At 42.8% G+C, this 24,519-nt stretch overlaps 1 protein-coding gene across 7 annotated transcripts in view; it reads left to right on the top strand.

The window, feature by feature from the left end:
- The window catches only part of LOC116331049 (receptor-type tyrosine-protein phosphatase mu-like), a 245,930-nt gene that overhangs the window by 195,542 nt on the left and 25,869 nt on the right, over positions 1-24,519 (top strand). For all 7 annotated transcript variants that reach the window (XM_039617696.1, XM_039617694.1, XM_039617693.1 and 4 more), the window contains 6 exons: positions 12,173-12,260; positions 13,858-13,934; positions 14,163-14,199; positions 18,650-18,747; positions 23,410-23,526; positions 24,325-24,479. In XM_039617696.1, the coding sequence (XP_039473630.1) occupies positions 12,173-12,260; positions 13,858-13,934; positions 14,163-14,199; positions 18,650-18,747; positions 23,410-23,526; positions 24,325-24,479 (572 nt within the window). The remainder of the gene's footprint in view (positions 1-12,172; positions 12,261-13,857; positions 13,935-14,162; positions 14,200-18,649; positions 18,748-23,409; positions 23,527-24,324; positions 24,480-24,519) is intronic.

The raw sequence follows: 24,519 nt of genomic DNA, 5'->3' as shown, positions 1-24,519 counted from the left end.
AGTTCTGGTTGCCTGCTAGCGGGCTGCCCTCAGGGCTAATCCATTATACATACTGAGTACACACACACACCCACACACACACACACACACACACACACACAGGGAATGTTTTCACCCTCCATTTGCAGAAAGTTAGCAATGACGGCTTCTTCCAGTGTTTCTGTCTCACTCTCTGTCCGTCCGTCTGTTCAGTGATGGCAGCCTCTCAAAAACATCAATCAGCCCAGTTTTTTTCCACAAGTGAGTCCAGTCTGGGTCCAACCTGGTTCCAGTTTGAGTCTAGTCTGGTTCCAGCCTGAGTCCAGTCTGGGTCCAGCTTGTGTCCAATGTGGGTTTCAGAGCAGATTTTGTGGTTTAAGGTTTGATTGTAGTATTGATGCAGTAATCAGTTCATGTGAGCTCATGACTGAATCCCAGCTGTCCAGCTGAGCACCCCACTCATGACTGTTATCTCCCTCCATGCTTCTCCTTTACTAATTAATGTGATCGGACAGCTTAATGAGGTAAGACGCCTTCTTGGTCTTCAGATTCTTGTCTTGTATTCTTGTCGACTAGATTAGAGACAACATGGTACTAACACACACACATTAGCACAGTAGCTGAGTGTGAGCTCGGACTCACCCCTGTCAGTCTCTGTGGTAACCATCCTTCTAAACCACGAGAGGAAACTTCCTGCTGTGCTGCTCTCATCGTCTGCTTTAGTACAAAAAGATGTAGTTTCACACAGTTTTTTATCTTTACTGGCTTCATTTATCTCCTCAGAGATAAAACGATTAAAAAAGAGAAATTCAATGTCAAGCTGAAGAGGTGTAGGTTTTAGCTAAAGCTTATATAACACAGACCCTGATCCAAAACAGAAAGATCATCACATTAGAAAAATTAATCAAACTCTTTAAGCTATGATTTAAACACAGGAAGTTTAACCCCTGACACAGACCTTTCACACTGGTCCTAACCTAAACTCTAACTTCCTTTACATTTGGATTTATTATCCATGTTTGAACAAATTCTGAACGTTAAGTGGGAGTTGACCATTATAAGCTTTGTATGTCATTTGAATTAGGTTATAATCTACTGAATGTTTGAGTTTCAGCATATTTAGTTGAATCTGTAAAGGATTTGTGACTCTTGATCAGGTCTGTTTGTGACCATTCATATGACTTTTTCTTTTTTTGTAATAAAACCATTGAGTTGATGTTTGTCGGGTGTTTCCCACCTCTGCTTAAAACAATAAGTGAATAATGTTAAATGCATGGAGATTGTTGCCAAAGTCTTTGACTTTGTACAAAATAAATAGATTTAGACTTTTCAGTTTTGACAAAATGCAAACTGTACATAAATTATTTATCTAACTAACTCCCAAGAATTTAGTTTCATGTCAGTTTTGAATCCATTGTAATTTTTCCGTGGTTATTTTAGTAAGCAGTTTCCAAATATTATTAATTTGGTTTTTCCAACATGAACAGAGCAGATCAACCATTTCCTGTTTCCAGAAGCTGCTTGAAAATTCCCACAACAAAAAAGTCATCAGCAAATAAAGAACACTTAGAAATGTAAATCATAGATATATCATGTAAACAACAATGTTCCAAATAGTGAGCTCTGTGGCACCCCAACACGTCATCTTTAATAAACCACAGTCTGTGTTGTTTATATGTACTTATTGATGCCTGTCATCTAAATAAGCTAAAAGCCAGATAGCTGGCAGTCCTCCGATCCCATACCTGTCTAATTTACTTAAAGGAGCCAAAGTGCCAAATTCTTGTCATAGATCCAAAAATATTCCTGATATGCATGACTGCGCATGCATCAACCGGCATGCAGCCTGTTTCAGTTGGTCCTACTTTTTCTCTATTTTTTCTTTTACTTAGTATTAGGGTTATTTTTTTAATAGCTTTCTCTCAAACATGTGGGTCGAGCAAGTCTTTGTTCTCCTTGTTGTTGTGGAACTGTTAGTTTTGTTGGGATTGGGATTGCAGCAGCTACACCGCACACTTTGATTACTCCAGAGATCAGCTGATCGCCCTGGTGCCTGCCGGCTTGTTGGCCGGACCCATGGACGTACTGACTGTAATGGAGAAAAACACACTGTGGATGCTGAGGTAAAGGACAGAAGAGGAGAATGAGAGAGACGACCAGACAGCGCAGGCTTAAAGACAGAAGGAGGTATAACCAGTGTTCGGTCGTTAGCAAACAAGATGGATGAGCTAACGGCACTAGCAGGGAGTCAATATCGGGAATATCGGGAGTGTAGCTTGATTTGCTTTGCTGAATCATGGTTGTACCAGGATATTCCTGATGACAACCCTTCTGTGGAAGGCTTCCACACTGTTCGGGCTGAACAGGGACAGCCTGTGACCACCGGGAGTATCAGGAGGTGGTCAGAGGAGGCCTTAGCAGAACTACAGGCTGTTTTGAGATGACCGATGAGGAGACACTCTGTGAACCTCACTGACTACATAACTTTCTGCACCGACTCCATTGTACCAGCTCAGACTGTTCATTGTTACCCAAATAACAAGCCGTGGGTGACTAAGGACATCAAAGCCCTCCTCAGTGACAAGAAGAGGGCTTTCAGAGGGGGCAATAAAGAGGAGGTGAGAAGGGTCCAGGTGTTACTAAAGGACAAGATCAGAGAGGCTAAGGACAATTACAGGACAAAGCTGGAGTGGAAACTTCACCAGAACAGCATGAGAGAGGTGTGGAATGGCATGAAGACCATCACTGGATTCTGGACCAGCTCCGAGCCATAGTCAGACCACATCGGGATCCCCTTCATTTTGCTTACCAGCCCTGCCTTTGAGCTGAGGACGCCATCATCTACCTGCTCAATCATGTCACCCATCTGCACCAGCCGGTGAGCACTGTGAGGGTCATGTTTTTTTTACTTTTCCAGTGCTTTCAGCACCATCAGGCCGACCCTCCTGGGTGATAAGCTAACAGCGATGCAGGTGGATGCTTCTCTGGTGTCCTGGATTGTTGAATAACTGACAGGAAGACCACAATATGTGCGTCTTCCACATTGTGTGTCTGACAAGGTGATCAGCAACACAGGGAAACCACAAGGGATCTTCCTCTTTCGGACAATGCTCAGGAGTTTCTACGAGTCTATTGTGGCCAGTGCCATCCTCCATGCTGTTGCATGCTGGGGCAGCAGGTTGAGGGTCGTGGATGCCAACAGACTCAAGTGGATGTTGTCCAAGATAAGGATAATGCTGGACAATACCTGCCACCCACTCCATCACGTGCTGGCCAGTCACAGGAGCTAGCTCAGTGAGAGATTAGGATTACCCATAATGCACCACTGAACAACACAGGAAATGATTCTTTCCTGTGGATATCTCTGTACAACTCCACCACCTAATGCACAGTATACAGTGTAACAGTTGGACCCTTTTGCACACGCTCTATGGTAAAATTACGAATGACAACATTTTACAGAGTAAAATGTCAATCACACTTATTTAATCTCACTAATAATCTTGATATTTATAATTGAGCTATTTGTATATATTAGAGCTAATTATTATAATTCAATTGAATTCGATTCAGTTTTATTTATACACCACACAATCACAACAACAGTCGCCTCAAGGTGCTTTATATTGTAAGGTAGACCCTACAATAATACATACAGAGAAAAACCCAACAATCATATGACCCCCTATGAGCAAGCACTTTGGCAACAGTGGGAAGGAAAAACTCCCTTTTAACAGGAAGAAACCTCCGGCAGAACCAGGCTCAGGGAGGGGCGGGGCCATCTGCTGCGACCGGTTGGGGTGGGAGAAGGAAGACAGGATAAAGGGAGCCAATATGGTCAGAGGAGAAATCTGCTCTCTCTTTCTAGTCCCTGTCAGGACTTCTGCTGCAGCATTTTGGATCAACTGAAGGCTTTTCAGGGAGTTTTTTGGGGCATCCTGAAAACTCCCTGACATTCAATACTACATCCTGTAGTATTCAATACATTTTTATTGTAGTGCACGGCTGTATTTAATGTAGTATTTATTGTAGTACACTGTAGTATTTAAAGTAGTATTTACTGTAGTACTCTGTAGCTGAGTTTGTAATGAATGCCAATTTGTGTCTCCTTAGAAGTGATGACATCTGACCTCAGTGACAGCAAGAGGATAGTGGTGATTAAAGAAGACAGTTAGCATTGGAATCAGTGTCTGAAAAAAGCCCTGTTACACACACAGCTGTCAGCAGTCATTAGTTCCTTCCTTTCATTCTTTTCAGTGTTTTATTTTTTTTTTCCTTCTTTTGTTCCATGCTGTCAGTCGTGTGTGTGTGTGTGAGAGACATTGTTCACCTCTCAGTTTGATGGATGTCTGAAGCTGTTAGACTGTTGTCTCACACGCATTTTAATGAAGCACTGACGAACCTACAGTGGATAAGAGTGGATGGATCGAAAGATTTCACCAAGTGTTGGTGTTCCCTCTCTGTGGTAGATAAATAAATGTAGCATATTTGCAGCTCTGGAGGCCAGGATTACTGAATTGGAGACTCTGCTTCGCACCCGTAGCTAGCCAGGCCCCTGTAGCTGGTGCAGCCGAAGATAGCGTAGGCCCCGCTAGCTGTTCCCCGGCAGACCCCAAGCAGCTGGGGAAAGAGGGCGGCTGGGTGACGGTGAGGAGGAAGCATAGTCCTAAACAGAAGCCCCAGGTACACCACCAACCTGTTCATGTGTTCAACTGCTTTTTCCCCACTCGGGCGACACACCCCGCCGGGGTCAAACTCTGGTAATTGGTGATTCTGTTCTCAGACATGTGAAGCTAGAGACACCGGCAACCATAGTCAATTGCCTTCCAGGGGCCAGAGCAGGCGACATTGAAGGAAATTTAAAACTGCTGGCTAAGGGTAAACGTAAATACAGTAAGATCATAATTCACGTCGGCAGTAATGACACCCGGTTATGCCAATCGGAGGTCACTAAAATCAATATTGAATCGGTGTGTAACTTTGCCAAAACAATGTGGGACTCTGTAGTTTTCTCTGGTCCCCTCCCCAATCAGACCAGGAGTGACATGTTTAGCCGCATGTTCTCCTTAAATTGCTGGCTGTCTGAGTGGTGTCCCAGAAACGATGTGGGCTTCATAGATAATTGGCAAACCTTCTGGAGGAAACCTGGTCTTGTTAGGAGAGACGGCATCCATCCCACTTTGGATGGAGCAGCTCTCATTTCTAGAAATATGGACCAATTTATTAAACCCCCCAAAATATGACTATCCAGAGTTGGGACCAGGAAGCAGAGTTGCAGTCTTACACGCCTCTCTGCAGCTTCTCTCCTCCTGCTACCCCCCCAAAAACCCATCTCCATTGAGACTGTGTCAGCTCCCAAACAGACAAAAAACAAACTAAAAACCAGCAATAAACAACTTAAACATAAAAAATCACAAAGAAAGAACAATACAGTATCCACATCTGCACTAAATAATGGACTAAAACTATTAAACATTAAGTTTTCTCTTCTAAGCCCCTGTTAGCCAATGATTTAATATCTGATCAACATCCCGATTTAGGCTACGTCCACACGGGTATTTTTGAAAACGCAGATTTTTCTATGCGTTGTATGCGTTTGCACCTTTCCTCCACACGTAAATGGCGTTTTCAATCACTGAAAACTGAGATTTTTGAAAACTGTTTGTGGACGAGGAAACGTGCAACATCAAAGGTGTGCGCCTTTTTTGACGTGACACTGTGCGATTGAATCTTTATTTTGAACATGTTGAAAAAGTACAACAACATAGAATTAAAAAGCGACAAATAAACAAAGCAAAACAAAAGGAAAACGAGCAACCACAACTACAAATAACTTTCATGTTCAAAAAGGAGCAGGAAGAAGCATAAACTTATTTAATCCCACCCCTTTTCCACTATCTAGTAATCAGTAGACTACAGAAATCCCTTCTTGCAATTACATTATATGTTATGTGTATTTTGTATTTATTTATTACATATACGTGTGTGTGTGTGTGTGTGTGTGTGTGTGTATATATATACATATACATATGTACATATATACACATTTTCAATAACCTCAGTAACACCTCAAAGGATACACAACCTACAGATATATATATCCATACCAACATACCCGTGCACCCACACACACATGAAAATATTGGACAAGAACACCCTATCAAATCTCTACCTCCTCCCTGTACCCTGTAAAAACCACATCCTTAAACCGCTGTTTAAACTGCGCCGTGCTCAGACATTGCTTCATATCTTTACTTAGTCTGTTCCACAGCTTCACTCCACACACAGAGATGCAAAAACTTTTTAATGTTGTATGGATACAAGGATGTTTTAAATTTAATTCCCCCCTCAAATTGTATCCCCGTTCCCTTTTAGAAAACAGTTTTAGAATATTGTCAGGAAGCAGCTTATTTATTGCTTTATACATAATTTGTGCCGTGAGAAAATGGACCAGATCTGTGAATTTTAGAATTTTTGATTTTAAGAATAGTGGATTTGTATGATGTCTGTAACCAGTATTATGGATTATCCTTATGGCCCTTTTTTGTAATATAAAGATTGATGATAGGGAACATTTGTAAGTATAGACCCTGTGCACGAGAAAATGCTAACTTCCTGGTTTGAGACCGGATGTAGGGTTGTACATTTCCGGGAGCTTTACTTTGCGATCAATCGCTACTGCGAAGATATACTGCAAAATCACATCCAAAACTCGAAAACAGAAGGATCGCGTTAAGTTACAAAGAGCAGAAGGTGGGAACACTCACCACTGTTGTGTCATAAAAAATCTAATGATCAACTTTGACGTTTAAAGAGTTTAGATCGATCAGTTGTTTACATCACTCAACACAAGCAGAACTGCATTACAGAATCAGAAGACACATCGTCCACATTCAGAAGCACATCTCTGTATAGTGACAGGTCTTATGATTTAAACAGGCAAATATTCAGCATTCAAACTACAGGTGAATAATAGTCAAACCAGATGTTTCCCCCGTTATGTCAATATTAGCTAGTCAAGTCCACACCTACACAGCATGTTAACAAACGGTGAAAAAAAGCCACACAAAAAATGAATGATTGCTGGTAAGGGTTTCTATACATTAGTATTTACGAAGGGTATGTTGTGACTTACCTTCAAAATTACAGTGGTCCCTCGCTATAACGCGGTTCACCTTTCACCTCGCTGTTTCGCAGATTTTTAGTGCAAGTTTGCATGCTTTTTTTTTTTTTTTTTTTTTTTCATCACATTGTGTCCTGCGTCCTGATCGCTGCAGACGATCTCCGCCGTGACGTCTTTCCTGTATAGTACAGAATCGCTGCATCGATCGCTAGCAGTGTGACTCTGAAGTGCAGTACTGTATGTCGACAAAACGTTTTGCACCGTCAAAAAATAAAATTGGCTACTTGATTTCACCTATCGCTGGTTATTTTTAGAACATAACACCCGCGATAAACGAGGGACAGCTGAGAAATATAACATTTGAATCCCTTTTCTCTTTTGCTCTGAGGCGCGGGGGAAAAAATATTGACAAGTCAATGAACATCATTTACAGATATATTGGGTAAATGCCCAAGACATCTATAGAAATGTAAATCGCCGCTTGATTCATTCATTTGCTTAACTTGTTTTGGACCGTAAACAAGGCGCGAATAGGACACCGGAAACAAAGCTCCCCACAGGCGTTTCCGCGCCGGAAGTAGCATATGCTAACGTGCACATAGTCTATTGCCCCAAACCCCTGCACAGTAATGCAAATACGGTGCAATCAGGGAACAATAGAGAATGTGGAGTGATTTGTGGTCCAGAATGTGTTTTACTTTACTCAAGATTGAAACACTTGTATATGATTTATATCACACCAAGAAACTTATGTTCAAGTGCTCTTTCAATTTCCACACCATCTATATGAGTCTGCACTTGTGCATTTCTAAGGGAATTCTCAAATAAGATTATTTTAGTTTTACTTAGATTTAACAATAGTTTGTTCCTGTTAAACCATTTTTTAATTTTGCACATTTCTGAAGTAATTGTATCCTGCAGCTCCTTTAGATTCCCCCCAGAACAAAAAATATTTGTGTCATCTGCAAATAATACTAATTTTAATGTATCAGATGCCTTACAAATATCATTTATATAAATAATAAATAATTTTGGACCCAGTACAGAGCCTTGTGGAACACCACACGCAATGTCCAAGCATGATGAGGAATGGACACCCAGCTTCACAAATTGTTTCCTATCACTTAAATAATTTTTCACCCAGTGCAGTACAACCCCCCTGATCCCGTACCGTTCTAGTTTATTAATTAATATGTCATGATTGATTGTGTCGAATGCTTTCTTGAGATCCAGAAATAGTCCAGCTGCATAGTGTTTCTGATCTATAGCATTCGTAATCTCCTCAATTGATTTGATTAATGCCAGAGATGTTGATCTTTTTGATCTGAATCCATACTGACTGTCAGAGAGTAATTCATATTTATCTAAGAATTTGTCTAATCGTTTATTAAACAGGTTTTCTAGGGTTTTGGAGAATTGTGGTAGTAAAGAAACAGGCCTGTAATTTGTGAAGTGGTGTCTATCCCCAGTTTTATACAGTGGCACAACTTTAGCTATTTTCATTTTGTTTGGAACTTTTCCAGTCTGAAATGATAAGTTGCAAATATATGTTAGAGGTCCTACAATTCCTTCTATGATCTTCTTGACGATTTTCATGTCAATATCATTACAATCAGTAGATGTTTTATATTTACACATGTGTACAGTGTCAATTATTTCTTTTTCCTCCACTGCTGTGAGGAACATTGAGTTAGGGTTCCTATCAATCAGGCTTTCACTACAGTCTACTGATGGCAGTGACTCAGGAATTTGTTCTGCCAGATTTGGTCCAATATTTGCAAAATAATGATTAAAGCTGTTGACCACATCAGCAGTGTTTTCCATAATATTGCCATTGTCAATAAAATATTGAGGATAACTTTGTTGTCCAGAATTATTTTTAATGATACCGTTTAAAACATCCCACATTCCCTTCATATTATGTTTATTCTTGATCAATGTTTTACTATAATACTCCTTTCTAAATACATGTATAATATTGGTCAACTTATTTTTGTATTTTTTATATTTATTTTCAGCATCTTTTGTTCTTTATTTTAGGAATTCCCTATAGAGTGTATTTTTCTTTTTACATGCATTTTGTAAAGCCTTAGTGATCCATGGTCTATCTGAATATTTGTGCTTTCTGTTGTATTTTATTGTTGGACAGTTTTTATCGTACAATTCCATGAATATTCGTAAAAATATGCCATATCAATATCAGTTTCTTTGTACACATTGTCCCAATTCTGATTTAACAGATCGTTCTTAAGTGCATTCATAGTTTCTTCTGTCCTTACACATATGTATCTCAGTTGTTCTTCATGCTGATTTCTCTTATAATTAATGTCATAAACTGTAAAAACTGGTAGGTGATCACTGATGTCATTAATTAATAATCCACTCACAATGTTGTTTTCCATATTGTTAGTGAAAGTATTGTCGAGTAAGGCGGCACAATGTGGTGTAATTCTGCTAGGCCTGGTTATTTCAGGATGTAAACTCAAACTGTACATAGAGTTTAGAAAAAACACATTATTGTTTACATGAGATTATTTCTACAATGGCGGATAGAAACAAAATACTGTTGATGTTAATCTGACTATCTGCAGTTTTAACACACTTACACACGAAGTTAGTGTCCCTACGTTTACACAGACAGAGGCGTCTGAGTGAACCTCGGACAGGCTTCTATATTCAACACAGACGCAGTCACAACCCACATCCCAACATCGGTTTTGAATAAATTTACTGTTTAAAAGAATGTAATTTGTGTCTGCTGTATGCATTTTGTTCATTCCTAGGCTGTGAGTCTACACCAACCAAAATACTCTCTTCAGTTATTAACATTTGAAATGTTGAAAGCACTTGAAAAGTAACACAAAATTATCTGCCTTTCCAGGAAAACAAAACTTTTCGGAAGTACTGAAGGTTTTGTGAGGGTACAAAACCCTGTTTAGTCTTTCCCTCCCAGGCTTCTAGACTTCTGATTGGCCAACATTTCGTTTTTAGTGTTTACATGTGGACGGAGATATTTTTTCAAAACTGCACATGTGGACAGGATCTTTTTAAATAACGAAAACGGAAAATCTCAGTTTTCAAAAATACCCGTGTACGTGTGGAGGTAGCCTTACTCTGCCTTACAGAAACCTGCTTACAGTTGTTTATGTCAGTTTAAATGAATCAACTCCCCCGAGTCACTCTATCAGAATCTTTGAAGCACAGGCCGCGGAGGAGGTGTGGCAGCAATCGCTATAGACTCATACAGTTTTAATTCATTTGAAAGTGTGATGCTTAGCCTCGTCCACTCTGACTCAAAACTAAATTTGATTTGTTGTTAACCTGCGCCTTACTCAGTTTGTCTGATTTTATCACAGACCAGGGTCTTTGACTAGGGCTGGGTTTAAACGATTGATTTCCAGATTCAAATGGATTTTAGTTTGAATAATCCAGTATCTATTCATTAAATCCTGAATTGATTTGATTTTAATATAAATGTATTTTGCCAGAAACAACAGGCTGCGCTACTGTAATTCATTATTATCAGGAAGTCCAAAAACTCCATGAAAAGCCTTCAGCTAATCCAAAATGCTGCAGCAAGAGTCCTGACAGGGACTAGAAAGAGAGAGCATATTTCTCCTGTTTTGGCTTCCCTTCATTGGCTTCCTGTTAAATCCAGAATTGAATTCAAAATCCTGCTCCTCACATACAAGGTCTTAAATAATCAGGCCCCATCTTATCTTAATGACCTTGTAGTACCATATCACCCTATTAGAGCACTTCACTCTCACACTGCAGGCCTACTTGTTGTTCCTAGAGTATTTAAAAGTAGAATGGGAGGGGGAGCCTTCAGTTTTCAGGCCCCTCTTCTGTGGAACCAGCTTCCAGTTTGGATTCAGGAGACAGACACTATCTCTACTTTTTTTTATTCAGAATGTTTTTATTACGGTTAAATGTAGTTTACAGAAAACAACACAAGGACTGGTTACACTGAAAATGAAACAAAAGGGAAAAAACAAAAATCAAACCCCACCCACGACCTCAGAGGTGAGATCCGCAGAAGATAGAGTAAACGTCTTGCATTTATACGTAGATAAAGAACAGCAGAACCTTGGAGCAGCAAATGGTGTGAAGAAAACATTTTCTTGCAAACCACAGAGAAATAGGCTGAGTTTCACATTCACATTAACACAGTAAAGCTTACAAAGCAGCAGGTTGTCAGACCTATACAGAGTAAACCAAGTTGTTAGCCAGCAGGAAAATCCTTGAATGGAAGGATTAAGTAATTTCTCAGAAAAGCACCCAAAATTTGATAAAATTTGCCATTTTCATTCTGGAACGAGCAGTTGATCTTTTCAAGACTGAGACATAAGATCAGCAAGACATGGGTGGGCGGGGCAGCACCCTTCCACCTCACCAAAATGGTTCACCTCGCCGGGAGGGAACCAAAAGACAGCACCCAGCGTTTTGCCCCAGTAATACACTTATCATCCTCACCCACCAAAGAGAGCAAGTAGGGGGTTAGGAGCCAGTTTCCTTATTCAGAGTACAGAAAACCTCTTCCCAAACATGTGGGTTAGATTGGCCTCATCAGACCCACACCTGTTACAGCGGGGGTCTGAGCCTGGATTCAGGCTAGCTACACAAAGAAACAAAAGACACATTTATACAAACACAAACCCGTGATGCAGACGCACAAAGAGACGTTGAATCACAAAGAGTAGCCCAACAAACACGAGGACACACAATGACATGCAGGAATATACAAAATCACAGCAAAGATGCACAAAAGCAGTGAGAGCCAAGCACACATGTGCAGTGACAGAGAATCTGGAGCTTCTCGGTGGTGTGAAGCGTCCGTGCACGCACACAGGTGAAGTCGTGTTTCTGTGTGGAAATGCAACGATCAGAGCGTGTTTGGAGCCTGGGGCTTCTCTCTGAGCTGCCTGCTCCTAATTGGACCTAATCATCTGCTCAGAGCGTAAAACTGGCGTCTGTGTGGTTCAGGCACAGACCAGAAATCAAACACGTCCTCTGCATTATTCATCACTCGCTGCCTTCAAACTAACCCCCCTCTCTGTGTCTTTTCAGAGTTTTTTTGAGGGCCAGTCCGCTCCCTGGGATTCGGCCAAGAAGGACGAGAACCGCATGAAGAATCGCTACGGCAACATCATCGCTTGTACGTACCTGTGCATGTTACCTGCGTCCCGCAGCGGGTCGTCATAGAGGCTGATTTCAGCTGTTTGTGTCCACGGACAGTTAATGACATGAGGCCGGGAGCGCTGACGTCAGGTGTTGGTCTGACATGAGTTGTGGGCGTCTCGCTGCAGGATTCTCGTGTCAGGCCAAACCTGCACAGCAGCGCAGCAGCACAGGGACAGGAGGAGGAGGAGGACTTGGTTCCCAGACAGCTTCCTTTTATCAAGCTCAGAGTGACCTGAGAGAGCTCGTCACACTGGCGGTAAAAACTGACACCATCCTGCGCTCGTGTGATCAACATGGCGGCAGCGTGGTTACAAAAACTATATATATCCATAGATATAAAGATATGGAGACGGAGTCCCAGAACTTGCCCCAGGACTGTGTTTCCATGTTTTCTGTTTGGTCTCTGTCTTGGACTTGACGTAGGACTTGGTCCCCTTGGATCCTGGATTGGCTCTGTACTCAAGCTTTCCAGGAGCTGATAGTCCTCTTTAAATTCCCAAACAGTCCTTGGTCAACAGTCAGCGCAGTTTTTTGTTCCAGTCTTCCACCTGAAAGTTCAGCAGAGCCTCTTTTACTTATCCATCATGGCTACAATTCGTGTCACCGACTCTGCGCCGTGTGATTGCCGCTGCTTTGACCTCCTGAGGTCCAGACTGACGTCTCAGTTTGAGTCCAGCCCAGAGTCCAGCTGTGACCCGTTCCCAGGACCAGTCTGGAATCAAAGTGAACTGATCTTGTTTGGTCCTGGTGTCAAAACTTTTCTTTGAAGCTTTCGGCTTTCGGCTTTCCGACCGATCACAGGAAGTTAAAGAGAAACTAGCCGCTGAGCAGTCAGGTGGCACAAAACGATGTCAGAGAGAAAACGTGCAGTGTCAGACAGGCTGTGTGTGTGTGTGTGTGTGTGTGTGTGTGTGTGTGTGTGTGTGTGTGTGTGTGTGTGCGTGCGTGCGTGCGTGCGTGCGTGCGTGCGTGCGTGCGTGCGTGCGTGCGTGCGTGCGTGCGTGCGTGTCCATCAGGTAGATCTGGTGTCAGTTTTTGTCATCACACAGCCGCAGGTCTCACAAACACATCATGTAACTGCTCAGCTGACCTCCCACAAAGTCGGTGTTGACAGCTGCTGAAGAACATCAGGCCGCACACACACACACACACACACACACTGGGCCCTGTGGCGTGTAATTATGCTAATGAGGTGTGATGAAGGCTGAGGCTGTGAGCTACGGTGGCCTGCAGGGACACATTTTACATTCACCTGTCTGTGTGAATGACAGCAGTAACAGCCAGTCTGCTGCAGGCGTCAGAGATGATGTGGGCGCACTGTGGTCTGTGACACGGGAACAATTCAGCTCCAACTTTGATTTGTTTTTACTTTCTTTAATTAAATTCATCTTCATTAGTTTTACTTTTATTCAGTTATTATTTAAATTTAATGTCATCATTTTAAAACATCATTTAATTGAGCAACTGTAATTAAAACTTTATTAAGTTATTATTAGATGTTTTATTCTCAGGAACTGAGGGTCGAACTAACAGTGTGTGTGTGTGTGTGTGTGTGTGTGTGTGTGTGTTAGATGATCACTCTCGTGTGCGTCTGCAGCCTCAGGATGGAGACGGCGGCTCGGACTACATCAACGCCAACTATGTAGACGTGAGTAACACACATACACAGAGTTTACTTTCCTTTAAAGGTCGATGTGAAACGTCCTGGTCGACTGTGTTTCCATGACGACCGTCTCCGTCAGTGTCAGCTGTGTTTAAACATCACAGATATGTTGACTCCCAAAAACTACACACACACACGCACATAGCATGTTTTTGTTCATATGATCGTGAGTCTGTGTGTGTGGGGGTATAACCTCTCTGTTTCCTCTTTCAGGGCTACCACAGACCCAACCACTATATCGCGACCCAGGGTAAGAAACCCTCAGCTTCTTCTTTAGCTGCTCGTGATGTTTTTAAAGAAAAAACCTGAACCGAGGGGTTACGTCGACGCCAGCAGGAAACGTGTCACTGCACAATCCCTCCCAGAAAAACAATATATGCTTCTACTTGCCCCGACTCTTTCACAATAAAAGCCCTTGACCTAGTACATCGTGCAGAACTCTTAAGACTTCAGCAGAGTTGTGAGAATCAGCTGAGTGAAGCAGATTAGAGGTGTCACCTTTTGGCGTTAACAGTGCTTTGTGATTTCTTTGTGTGTAGTATTTTACTTTTCTATTTCTGAGTATCTGTTTGGACTGCTCTGTTTAGTTATATTTCCGTTTCCATGCTGTCTCGTCTCCCCTTCCTGTGTGTTGTTCCATGTTCCCCAGCCCATCATGTCCCTCTCTCATCTGCCTTTCCTCCTGTGTGACTGTCGTGTGTTTTTATGTTTGGTGTGTCTGCTTTTGCTTCCCCTGTTGTGTCAGCTGTGTTTCCCAAGTGTTTCTACTTCTGTCATTGCCCTTCCATGTATTTGAGTCCTCTGTCTTCCTTTGTTCTTTGTCAGGTTGTCTGTTCATCTCCCCCGTGTTCCCAGTTCCTAGTTTTTCGCTGTTAGTGTAGGTTTTCCCAGTTTAGATTTAGCCCTTGGTTTTGCTTTCTCTCTTTCTTTTGTACCTTTGTGTTTCAGCCTGAATTAATGGCTCGCCTATTGTTAAACAGTTCTGTCTCGCATGTGTGTGCGTTTGGGTCTGCTCCACAAACTCTCTGGCTACTCAGCCTTGACAAGAGGAGGCTGAAGCATTCATGTAGGAGTCAAATAAAATCTTACCTTTGGTTGAAAAATACTTTTATTTTTTAAATATGTTTATTAAGAATGTTTTAGGCTGTGGTGGGGACGAGCCTGAGCCGTGCGTGAGGTTGGGAGGTACTGACTGCATGTAGTCGGCCTCAGCTCAGCGCTTTGCTCGGGCTCTACACCGCGTTCCAAATTATTAAGCAAATTAAAATTTTCTCTGTTTTTCCTAAATAGTCATTTCAAATGACAGTCGGCGTAATTTTTGAGTCATCGACCAATAGAGTATAATTCAAATGTTACTGAACAAAACTCCCAATGAAAAAAGTATTTTTTTCAAAAATGAAAAAACTTAATAATTTGGAACAGTGCATTTTATGCACACCGTTTCAAAAGATTTTATAGGTTGTAGAGAATTGAAAATGGTCATTTGTTGAATTTGCAGCATTAGTGGATCAATTTCACTGAAATCAAAAGCTATTTCAATCAAAAACATCTTAACAGGTCAAGTTACATATTAACATAGGCCCCTTATTTGATAGCAGTTTTACAATTCTTGCATCCATGGAACTTGTGAGTTTTTGCAAAGTTTCTGCTTGAATGTCTTTGCAGGATGTCAGAATAGCCTCCCAGAGCTGCTGTTTGGATGTGAACTGTCTCCCACCCTCATAGTTTTTTGCTTGAGGATGCTCCAAAGGTTCTCAATAGGACTGAAGTCAGGGAAGGATGGGGACCACACCATGAGTTCCTCTCCTTTTACGCCGATAGCAGCCAATGATGCAAAAGTATTCCTTGTAGCATGAGATGGTGCATTGTCTTGCATGAAGATGGTTGTGTTGCAGAAGGCACAGTTCTTCTCTTTCTACCATGGAAGAAAGTGGTCAGTCAGAAACTCCACATACTTTGCAGAGGTCATTTTCACACCTTCAGGGACCCTAAAGGGGCCGACCTGCTCACTCCCCGTGATTCCGGCTCAAAACAATACTCCACCACCTCCTTGCTGGACCATCCAGGGTTGCACTGCACTCGTCAGTGAACAGGACTGTTTGAAAATTAGTCTTCATGTAGTTCTGGGCCCACTGCAGCAGTTTCTGCTTGTGAGCATTGGTTAGGGGTAGCCAAATATAAGGTTTATGCACAACTGCAAGTCTCTGGAGGATTCTACACCTTGATTTTCACAGGGCTCCAGAGGCACCAGCAGCTTCAAATATGTGTTTGCAGCTTTGTAATGGCCTTTTAGCAGCTGCTCTCTTAATCTGATGTATTTGTCTGGCAGAAACCTTCATCATTGTGCCTTTATCTGCACCAACCCATGTGTTCTCTGACTCAGCCACAAATCTCTTAACATTATGGTGATCACGCTTAAATTTTCGTGAAATATCTAAGGTTTTCATTACGTGTCCAAGGCATTCAACTATTTCACGCTTTTCAGCAGCAGAGATCATTTTTCTTTCCTATATTGCTTGAAAATGGTGGTCTGCTTAATAATGTGGAACATCCTTCTTTAGTGATTTTTCCTTTAATTGGGCTCACCTGGCAAACTAATGATCACAGGTGTCCGAGATTGTTTTCAGTGATACAAAGAGTCCTGAGACACAATTCCATCCATGGGTTTAATTGGAAAAACAACTTATTTAATCTTTATGACACTTAAACACAATTTGCATAATAATTTGGAACGCGGTGTAGAGCCAGTTTTCTGGGCTGGACTCTGTTCCACTCTGGAGTTGCCCTGGTTGAGATGCGGTGGGCAGAGGTGGGTACGCTTGTATCCCCTGGTTTGTTACCTGTATGTTGGGGTTTTCCTGGTGGATGACACGGTTGCTTCCCTACGCCTTCAGGTGGAGGAATAGGTTCTGACCGTCGTTTGTGCCTATGCGCCAAAGGACAGTTCAAAGTATCCAGCTTTCTTAGAGTCACTGGGTGGGGTGCTGGAAAGTCCAGTCCTGGACTTAAACACTCACGTGGGCAGTGACTGTGTGACCTGGAGGGGTGTGCATGGGAAGAACAGCCTGCCCGAGTTGTGTCCTGCTATTGGGCTTTTGTGCTACAGTTGGTCCATAATGAACACCGTGTTTGAATGTGTATTCATAAGTGCACCAGGACCCCGAAGGTGCAGGTTGATGGATTTTTGTAATCGTATCATTGGTTCTGCAGCTATATGACACTCGGTTGGAGTTGTCAGCTGTCGTGGTGCCATTTATTCAGGAGAATGAAGTATTCTACACACACTGTCTACAGTGATGGTGGGAAGATATAGTCATGCAGTGGAGGGAACACTTTGAGGATCTGCTCAATTCCATAGTCACACCTGTAATGGAAGCAGGGTCCGGTGAGGAGTGGGACCTCTCACCCATCACTAGGGGTAATGTTACTGATGGCCCCTGGGGTGGATGAGGTTCGAGTTCCTGAAGGCTCTGGATTTGGTAGGGCTGTCCTGCCTGACACACCACTATTGCAACGTGGAGATCTGGGGCGGTACATCTGGGTTGGGTGGTGGCTCCATGTTTAAGAAAGTGAAAGTCTATGCCAGGGTGCTGGAAACGAGAGTCGCTCCATTACTCGAACCTCAGGTTCAGGAGGATCAAGGGGGCTTTTGTCCTGCTCAAAGAACACTCAACCAACTCTTCACCCTCTCGAGGATATTTGACGGTCCATGGGAGTTTGCCCAACAAGTTTACTTGTGTTTTTTGGACTTGGAGAACAAACTCTACCCTCAGAGAACCCTGTAGAGGGTTCTTCAGGAGTATTGGGTGTCTGGCCCATTGTTACAGGAATACCAACGCTTGGTTGGTATTCTAACAGTAAGTCAGAGATGGAGGAGGTCTCAGTGTGGGGGCGGGGGGGTGAGCTACGGTCATCCAAAAATGGATGGACTGACTGCATTCGGTAACATCTGGATTGTTTTGGATGTTAAGGTTCAGACGTGTTGTTCAGACTCTTTCTGAGGACAGCATCAGCAAAAAAACACAGAGAATCTGTGAGATTTTAGGTTTCCTGCAGTTTTACAGTCACATCCAACCTGAGAGCCAACAGGTGTGTGTGCCAAAGCATTCTGGGAACTGTAGTTTCATACTTCACTTTTTTATTTGAAGCAGAATTTGGAAACTTTGAGTTTTAAGTTGTGAATATTAAAACACACGATGTGTTGTTGTTGCTCAGAAAGCCAGAACAACAAAACAAGTTCCACCTCTGACCACAGGTGGCGCCAAATCACCTGACACTGACAGTACACACACAAACAGACACACACACACACACAAACAGACACACACAGATTGGATCTCCAGGTAGAAATCCATCGTCCTGAACAAACAGCAGTGTTTGGGCCAGCATGTCAGTCTGTGAGCATGAATATGCAGCGTGTGTGTGTGTGTGTGTGTGTGTGTGCGCGCATGTGTGCTCACAGCAGATTCTCGCTGTAAAACACTTGAGGACAGGAATGGATTAGCATGAACTAATTAGCTCGTCAAAACACAGACTGTCAACAGTAATTAAAAATATTTTCTCTGTGTGTGTGTGTGTGTGTGTGTGTGTGTGTGTGTGTGTGCGCGTGCACTTCATTTTAATTAATTGAAAGAGTGATTATGATTCATGTAGAGCCCTGCAGTCTAATATGAAGTTTACCCTGAGTGTGTGTGTCTCAGGTCCCATGCAGGAGACAGTGTATGATTTCTGGAGGATGGTTTGGCAGGAGAATACCGCCGCCATCGTCATGGTAACCAACCTGGTGGAGGTCGGCCGGGTGAGGATGCACACACACACACACACGTGGATCGGTGCAGCCATCTGGATGTTATTTCCTCGCTGATGAAGTTTGGGACTGCGTTTCCCAGAGTGCCGCTCTCACGTCTCCTGTTACTCTTCTCCTGCTCTGACTCACGGTCACCTGCAGTAAACAGTGTGTCGATCACAGACGTGTACCTGTGACAGTGCTGCAGTGGAAACAGTCCACATGTAGAAACCTGTGTGTGTCACCAAATACATAAACTACAAAGTCACCGTGTGTGGAACATGACAGGACTGTTCTACATGTGTGGAAACATAAAGGTGCTAATCACATATCACAGATTTCATGTATATAAAAATACAACATTTACAATCCGCATTTGTCTGTTTGTAACAATAATAATATTAATATCTCCATATTTGACTGTTACAGCTTGATGTGTGTGACTGCATTAATGTAAACTTTACATACAGTGACACGTTCACACATGTACACTTACTGTACTGCTAATCCTTCAGAATCATCACTGTGTCTAATGTCTGTGAAGGTTCTCAGTCGTCCAGGTCATCGTAGTCGAAGGAGCTTGGACTTCTTTAAGTTTTGTGACAACGTTTCATCGGATAGGCTTCTTCATTTCTAAGAAATAAAAGAACTCATCACAAACTCCACTGACCTCACCAACAAGGTCCAGAAACTTACACTTGATCCAGATGAAACCATGGTGTCATTTGATGTGGTCTCTCTTCATCTGCACACCTACAGCTGTCAGAAAGAAACTAAGGACAGACAGCTCCTTAGAATAAACAGAACCAACTTCACCCCAATCAGACCTGCACACTGTTAGACCTCTGCCTCACCACCACATATTTCAAATACAACGAGGGTTTCTACAGACACAAACATGGCTGTGCCATGGGCTCCCTGTTGTCACCTATTGTAGCCAACCTTTACATGGAGGAAGTGGAAAGAAAGGCTCTTGGCTCTTTTAAAGTACAGATATGTGGACCAGAGGCGGACGCAGACATTTGATACACCCGGGGCTTAGCCCTAAAGGGTAGTATGCATGTGGGATTGGGGGGGGGTGTTAGAAATGACTGAAAGATTAATAGGTTCTGTTTTGAGCCTGGTTTTGTTCAAAAAAGAATGACTTCATATAGGGAAAAATATATATCACATATGCAGGACACCTTAAACTAGTTTTTTAATTAAGCAGCAAGGCAGAACAAAATCAGGGCTGTATCAAGACACAGGGACTAAACCCCAATTCAACCAGATCCAGAACTGATCTGGAATTAAAACAGGACTACAACAGTAACCAAGACAGAACCAGAATCAGAACTAGATGATAGTAGTACTAAAAATCATCATAGACCTGCACTACACTTATTTTTTAATTCTACCAAAGTCCACTGTTTAGATTCAGAGAAGTTTATATAATTATTTAGCCTTGTTGTGCAAACAAGCCTGCGTAACTTAATAAATATAGAATTTGAAAAATAACAAACCTAAAAAGAAACACTAGGTACGAGATACATGAGTACCTATGATACGGTGATACTTTTGGTAAACAACCATTTGACTAACATGTGTGTCTCACCTGCTCTTGTTCCATCTCCATTCTGTCCTCATTCTCCATCTCCCTCTCTGTTCCTCTCTCTCCCTCTCTGTTCCTCTCTCTCCCTCTCTGTTCCTCTCTCTCCCTCTCTGTTCCTCTCTCTCTCTCTCTCCCTCTCTGTTCCTCTCTCTCTCTCTCTCTCTTTGTGCGGACAGTCAAGCCAAACACCAACATCATCAAATATACAGTTGAAACCAGATATTTATAAACTCTTCAGATAAAAACACTTTTTTAATTGTAACATCAAATCAGACTAAATGTTTTTTATTTTTTTAGACTGATAAATATAAAAAACACATTTGTTAACTTTAAGAGTAAAGAGAGAAACTATCTGTATTTCTTAATTGCAAATGGCACCAAATTGTATTCAAAACTGAGCCACACTTACGGAGCTCCACAGTTCTTTTCCTGGTGTTTTGGTTGATATCTCTTGATTTTCCCATGTCAAAGAAACAGGCTCTGTGTTTTGCCTTATATGCATCCACAGCTGTGCCACCAATTTCCTCACATGGACTCTACTAACCTATCAGAAGCTTCTTAAGCTCAGAATGGAATTGTCTGGAGTTTTCTTATTAATTAACAATAAACTTAATGTATATGTACTCCTAAATTTGATGAAAGTGATAGACAGCTCTGTCTCTCTTTATTCTGACATTTAACTAATTCAAAAGATATTTCAACATTTATTTATCCAAAACAAAACAAGTTTACTCTAAATTGATGTTGTACAGTAAAAAAATGTTCTTGTGTTTTCCATAAAGTGTATGTAAATATCTGGTTTAAACTGTGAATATACTGCTGTGTATTGGAATTCCTCTTGTTTTGCATAGATATACTGAACAACATACAAAGCATAATATATAAAATAACATCTACCAGAGTTTTTTCTTTGAAAGAAGCTCCTTATGTCCATTCTTGCATATCAGTACATTACTGAAACCGATTTATTTAGCCGTGGAGGGTAACAACTGAAAATATGAAATAAACACACATGTGAGCTAAGACTCTCTAAAGAAACAGTGTTGTTGTTGTTCGGCTTTTCATTTCGCCAGTTGTTGATTCACTTGTAACGTTAATATGGGTCAAGTGATCAGTTTGACATCAATCTTTTGTGATAAACCGTCACATTTACATTATTTGTACAGTACCAATGATTTGCTTTGGTACCTGGTCAAACTTCAGTTCTCCTCTGTCTGCCTGGCTGTGCTTCTCTAACAGCGCACTCGCAGGCAGCAGCTGTCCCGCCCCCTCGCTCAGTCCTTAGTGTCTGAGCTCGGATCAAACCAATATTAGGGGGGATTTACGCACAGTCGTAAATTCCCACAGTGTGCACTATGTGCTTCGAATATTGTGTGTAGTTTTTGTTTTATACAGTTGTCAGCCAGGCATGTAACTATGAAAAAATTACACTCCAAAAGACCCCGGGCTTCTGAAAAAACAACCCGGGCTTAAGCCCAGTAAGCCACCCCCCCGCTCCGCCACTGATGTGGACGCCACCTGGGTCAAAATCAGAACACAAGAAGTGGAATCCTTCACTGCGCACATTAACGCCGTGGATAAAAACATCAAGTTCACCAGGGAAGACACAAAGGATAACTGTTTGCCTTTCCTGGACTGCGCTGTGCACATTGAAGAGAATGGAAACCTCAACATTGAAGTTTACTGGAAGCCCACACACACACATGGAGCAGTACCTCCTCTTTGACTCCCATCACCCCCGGAACACAAACTTGGAGCAATCAGCACCTTACATCTCCGGGCAGAACATGTTCCCTCTAAGCCTGAAGGGAAAGAAGACCTCTACATTGCAGAGACCAAACAGCCACTTCATAAACACAACATAGAAGAGCCACCTCCACGGGACAAGACTCAGCTGTCCATCTGCATCTAAAGGTCAAAGGTCACTCTTTCGAGGACAGAGAAGACAGATGGTTTGAAAGAGGAGTAAAAGAGGCCATTTATGTCCACTGTGAGCGACCATCTTTCAACAGAGAGGCGGGGCTACGACACCAACTGTCTGCCATCTATAATCCAGTGTTGAGATCCTTCCCAGACGCCTTAACGCTCACTCACATCCTGGGCCATGTGACCTCAGGAAATCACATGATAGGGTGGGGCCAGGTTTCACAATGAGCTCACCTGAAACCTTTGCTGATTGTGACCCACACCCTTGTGATTATTTAGAGTATCAATTGTTTTGGGGACACTCCCTCAGGGCATAAATCTGGGACTCTTCACCATTTGCTCTTATAACTGAAGAAGCTTGAAGGTGAAACGTCTTCAAGGAAACTTAAAGAAGTCCAGACGCTTTTCTTTCCAAGCTCCTTAGACTACGATGAGCTGGATGACTGAGAACCTTCACAGACACTTTGCATGTTTCAGATTTGACAGTGTTCCAGTGAGCGTCTTCTCTGAGCATTGACTTTCCTGCTGCAGCGTAGCGGCACTGCACCCTCGAGGACTCTGATGCGCTGCTCCTCACAGCCGTCCATCTCTGAGGGTGGCGTGCTCAGGTTCTAACTATAGGGGAGTGGCTGTGTGACCTCATTGCACTCGCTCAGCATTCTGGGAAACTCACGGTGTGCTCCTGTGAATCTGTAAATTGAAAAACACGCCGCCATTTCCTCCTGAAAATAAAGGATTGAACCTGAGATCAGACACCCACACCTGCAGGTGGGGGTTGCCCAGTCCTCATTACCCAGAAGGCACCGGGGAACTGCCCCCCCTCCTCTACGGAGGGGGGATTCTGGGATAGAGCCTGATTATCTCCCTCTGTCACACACACACACAGACTGTCACGTTAGCCTGATTTGTTCTCTCACCCCTCTCTGTTGAACTCGTTGGTTGTTGTGGTGACAGTGTGATTAGCTCTGCAGTAATTAGCTGTTAATGAGGAGAGGGGGAGGGGGCGGAGCCTCTAATGAGATTTTAATATCAGCTGCTTTTGTTCTGTTTGTGTTTCTGTTTAATTAATGAGGCAATTTAATCCTGTGTGTGTGTGTGTGTGTGTGTGTGTGTGTGTGTGTGTGTGTGTGTGTGTGTGTGTGTGTGTGTGTGTGTAGGTGAAGTGTTGTAAGTACTGGCCTGATGACACGGAGATCTACGGCGACATGAAGGTGACGCTGATCGAGACTCAGCTGCTGTCTGAGTACGTGATCCGGACCTTTGCTGTAGAGAAGGTAACACACACACACAAACACGCGCACACACACACACCAAATCCTTTGTTATTTCTAAAAACCTCTGTGTACGCACACCTATACAGTTGAGTTCAGCTCCATCAGTGCAGCTGTTCTCCAGCTGTTACAATAAAGTTTAACATGCACATGAACAAAGGATCATGTGCATGATGTAGGCTGCCGTGACCTCAGCTCGCTGACACTGACACAGCACAGAGTCGTCTTCAGTTGTTTCCTTTCAGAGGAACTCTGACCCCACCTTAGCTCAGGGACGTGAGTGGAGGAGTGCGTCATCGCACTGTCTAAAGGGAAAGTCGTTCTAAACTACAGTCGTAAGGACGATGTTAGACCTGCGTCCAGCTAGCAACAACCCGTGTCAGGGACCATCACCGGTGTGCTGAATAATCAGAAGCTGTGTTTCTATGGATGCTTCATGCATGTGTCAGTGTGGGCCCAGTTTATCAGTGTTTACTATAAATGGATTTGGGACTGACGTGGACAATGAAGGTATTCTGATGTCACCGCCAGCAACGTATCTTTACATTACACGTGTGTACATGTCTGTGTGTGCACACAGACATGTACACACACACCTGTACACTCAACTGTACACACACAGACATGTACACACACCTGTGCACACACAGACATGTACACACACCTGTGCACACACAGACATGTACACACACCTGTGCACACACAGACATGTACACACATTTGTACACACACCTGTGGACACACACAGACATGTACACACACCTGTACACTGACCTGACCTCCGCTCTCTGCCTGTGTCAGAGGGGTGTGGCAGAGATCAGGGAGATCCGTCAGTTTCATTTCACCGGTTGGCCCGATCATGGCGTCCCGCTTCACGCCACCGGGCTGCTTGGCTTTATCCGCCGCGTCAAGGCCAAAACCCCACCCACCGCCGGCCCCACTGTGGTCCACTGCAGGTACAAGTTTTGCTGTGATTATTAGTAACAAAGAAACTTC

The sequence above is a fragment of the Oreochromis aureus genome, linkage group 9 (genome assembly GCF_013358895.1).
Source record: "Oreochromis aureus strain Israel breed Guangdong linkage group 9, ZZ_aureus, whole genome shotgun sequence".
NCBI lineage: Eukaryota > Metazoa > Chordata > Actinopteri > Cichliformes > Cichlidae > Oreochromis > Oreochromis aureus.
Note: the sequence above shows the minus strand (reverse complement) of the source record. Positions and strands in the feature narration are given on the sequence as shown.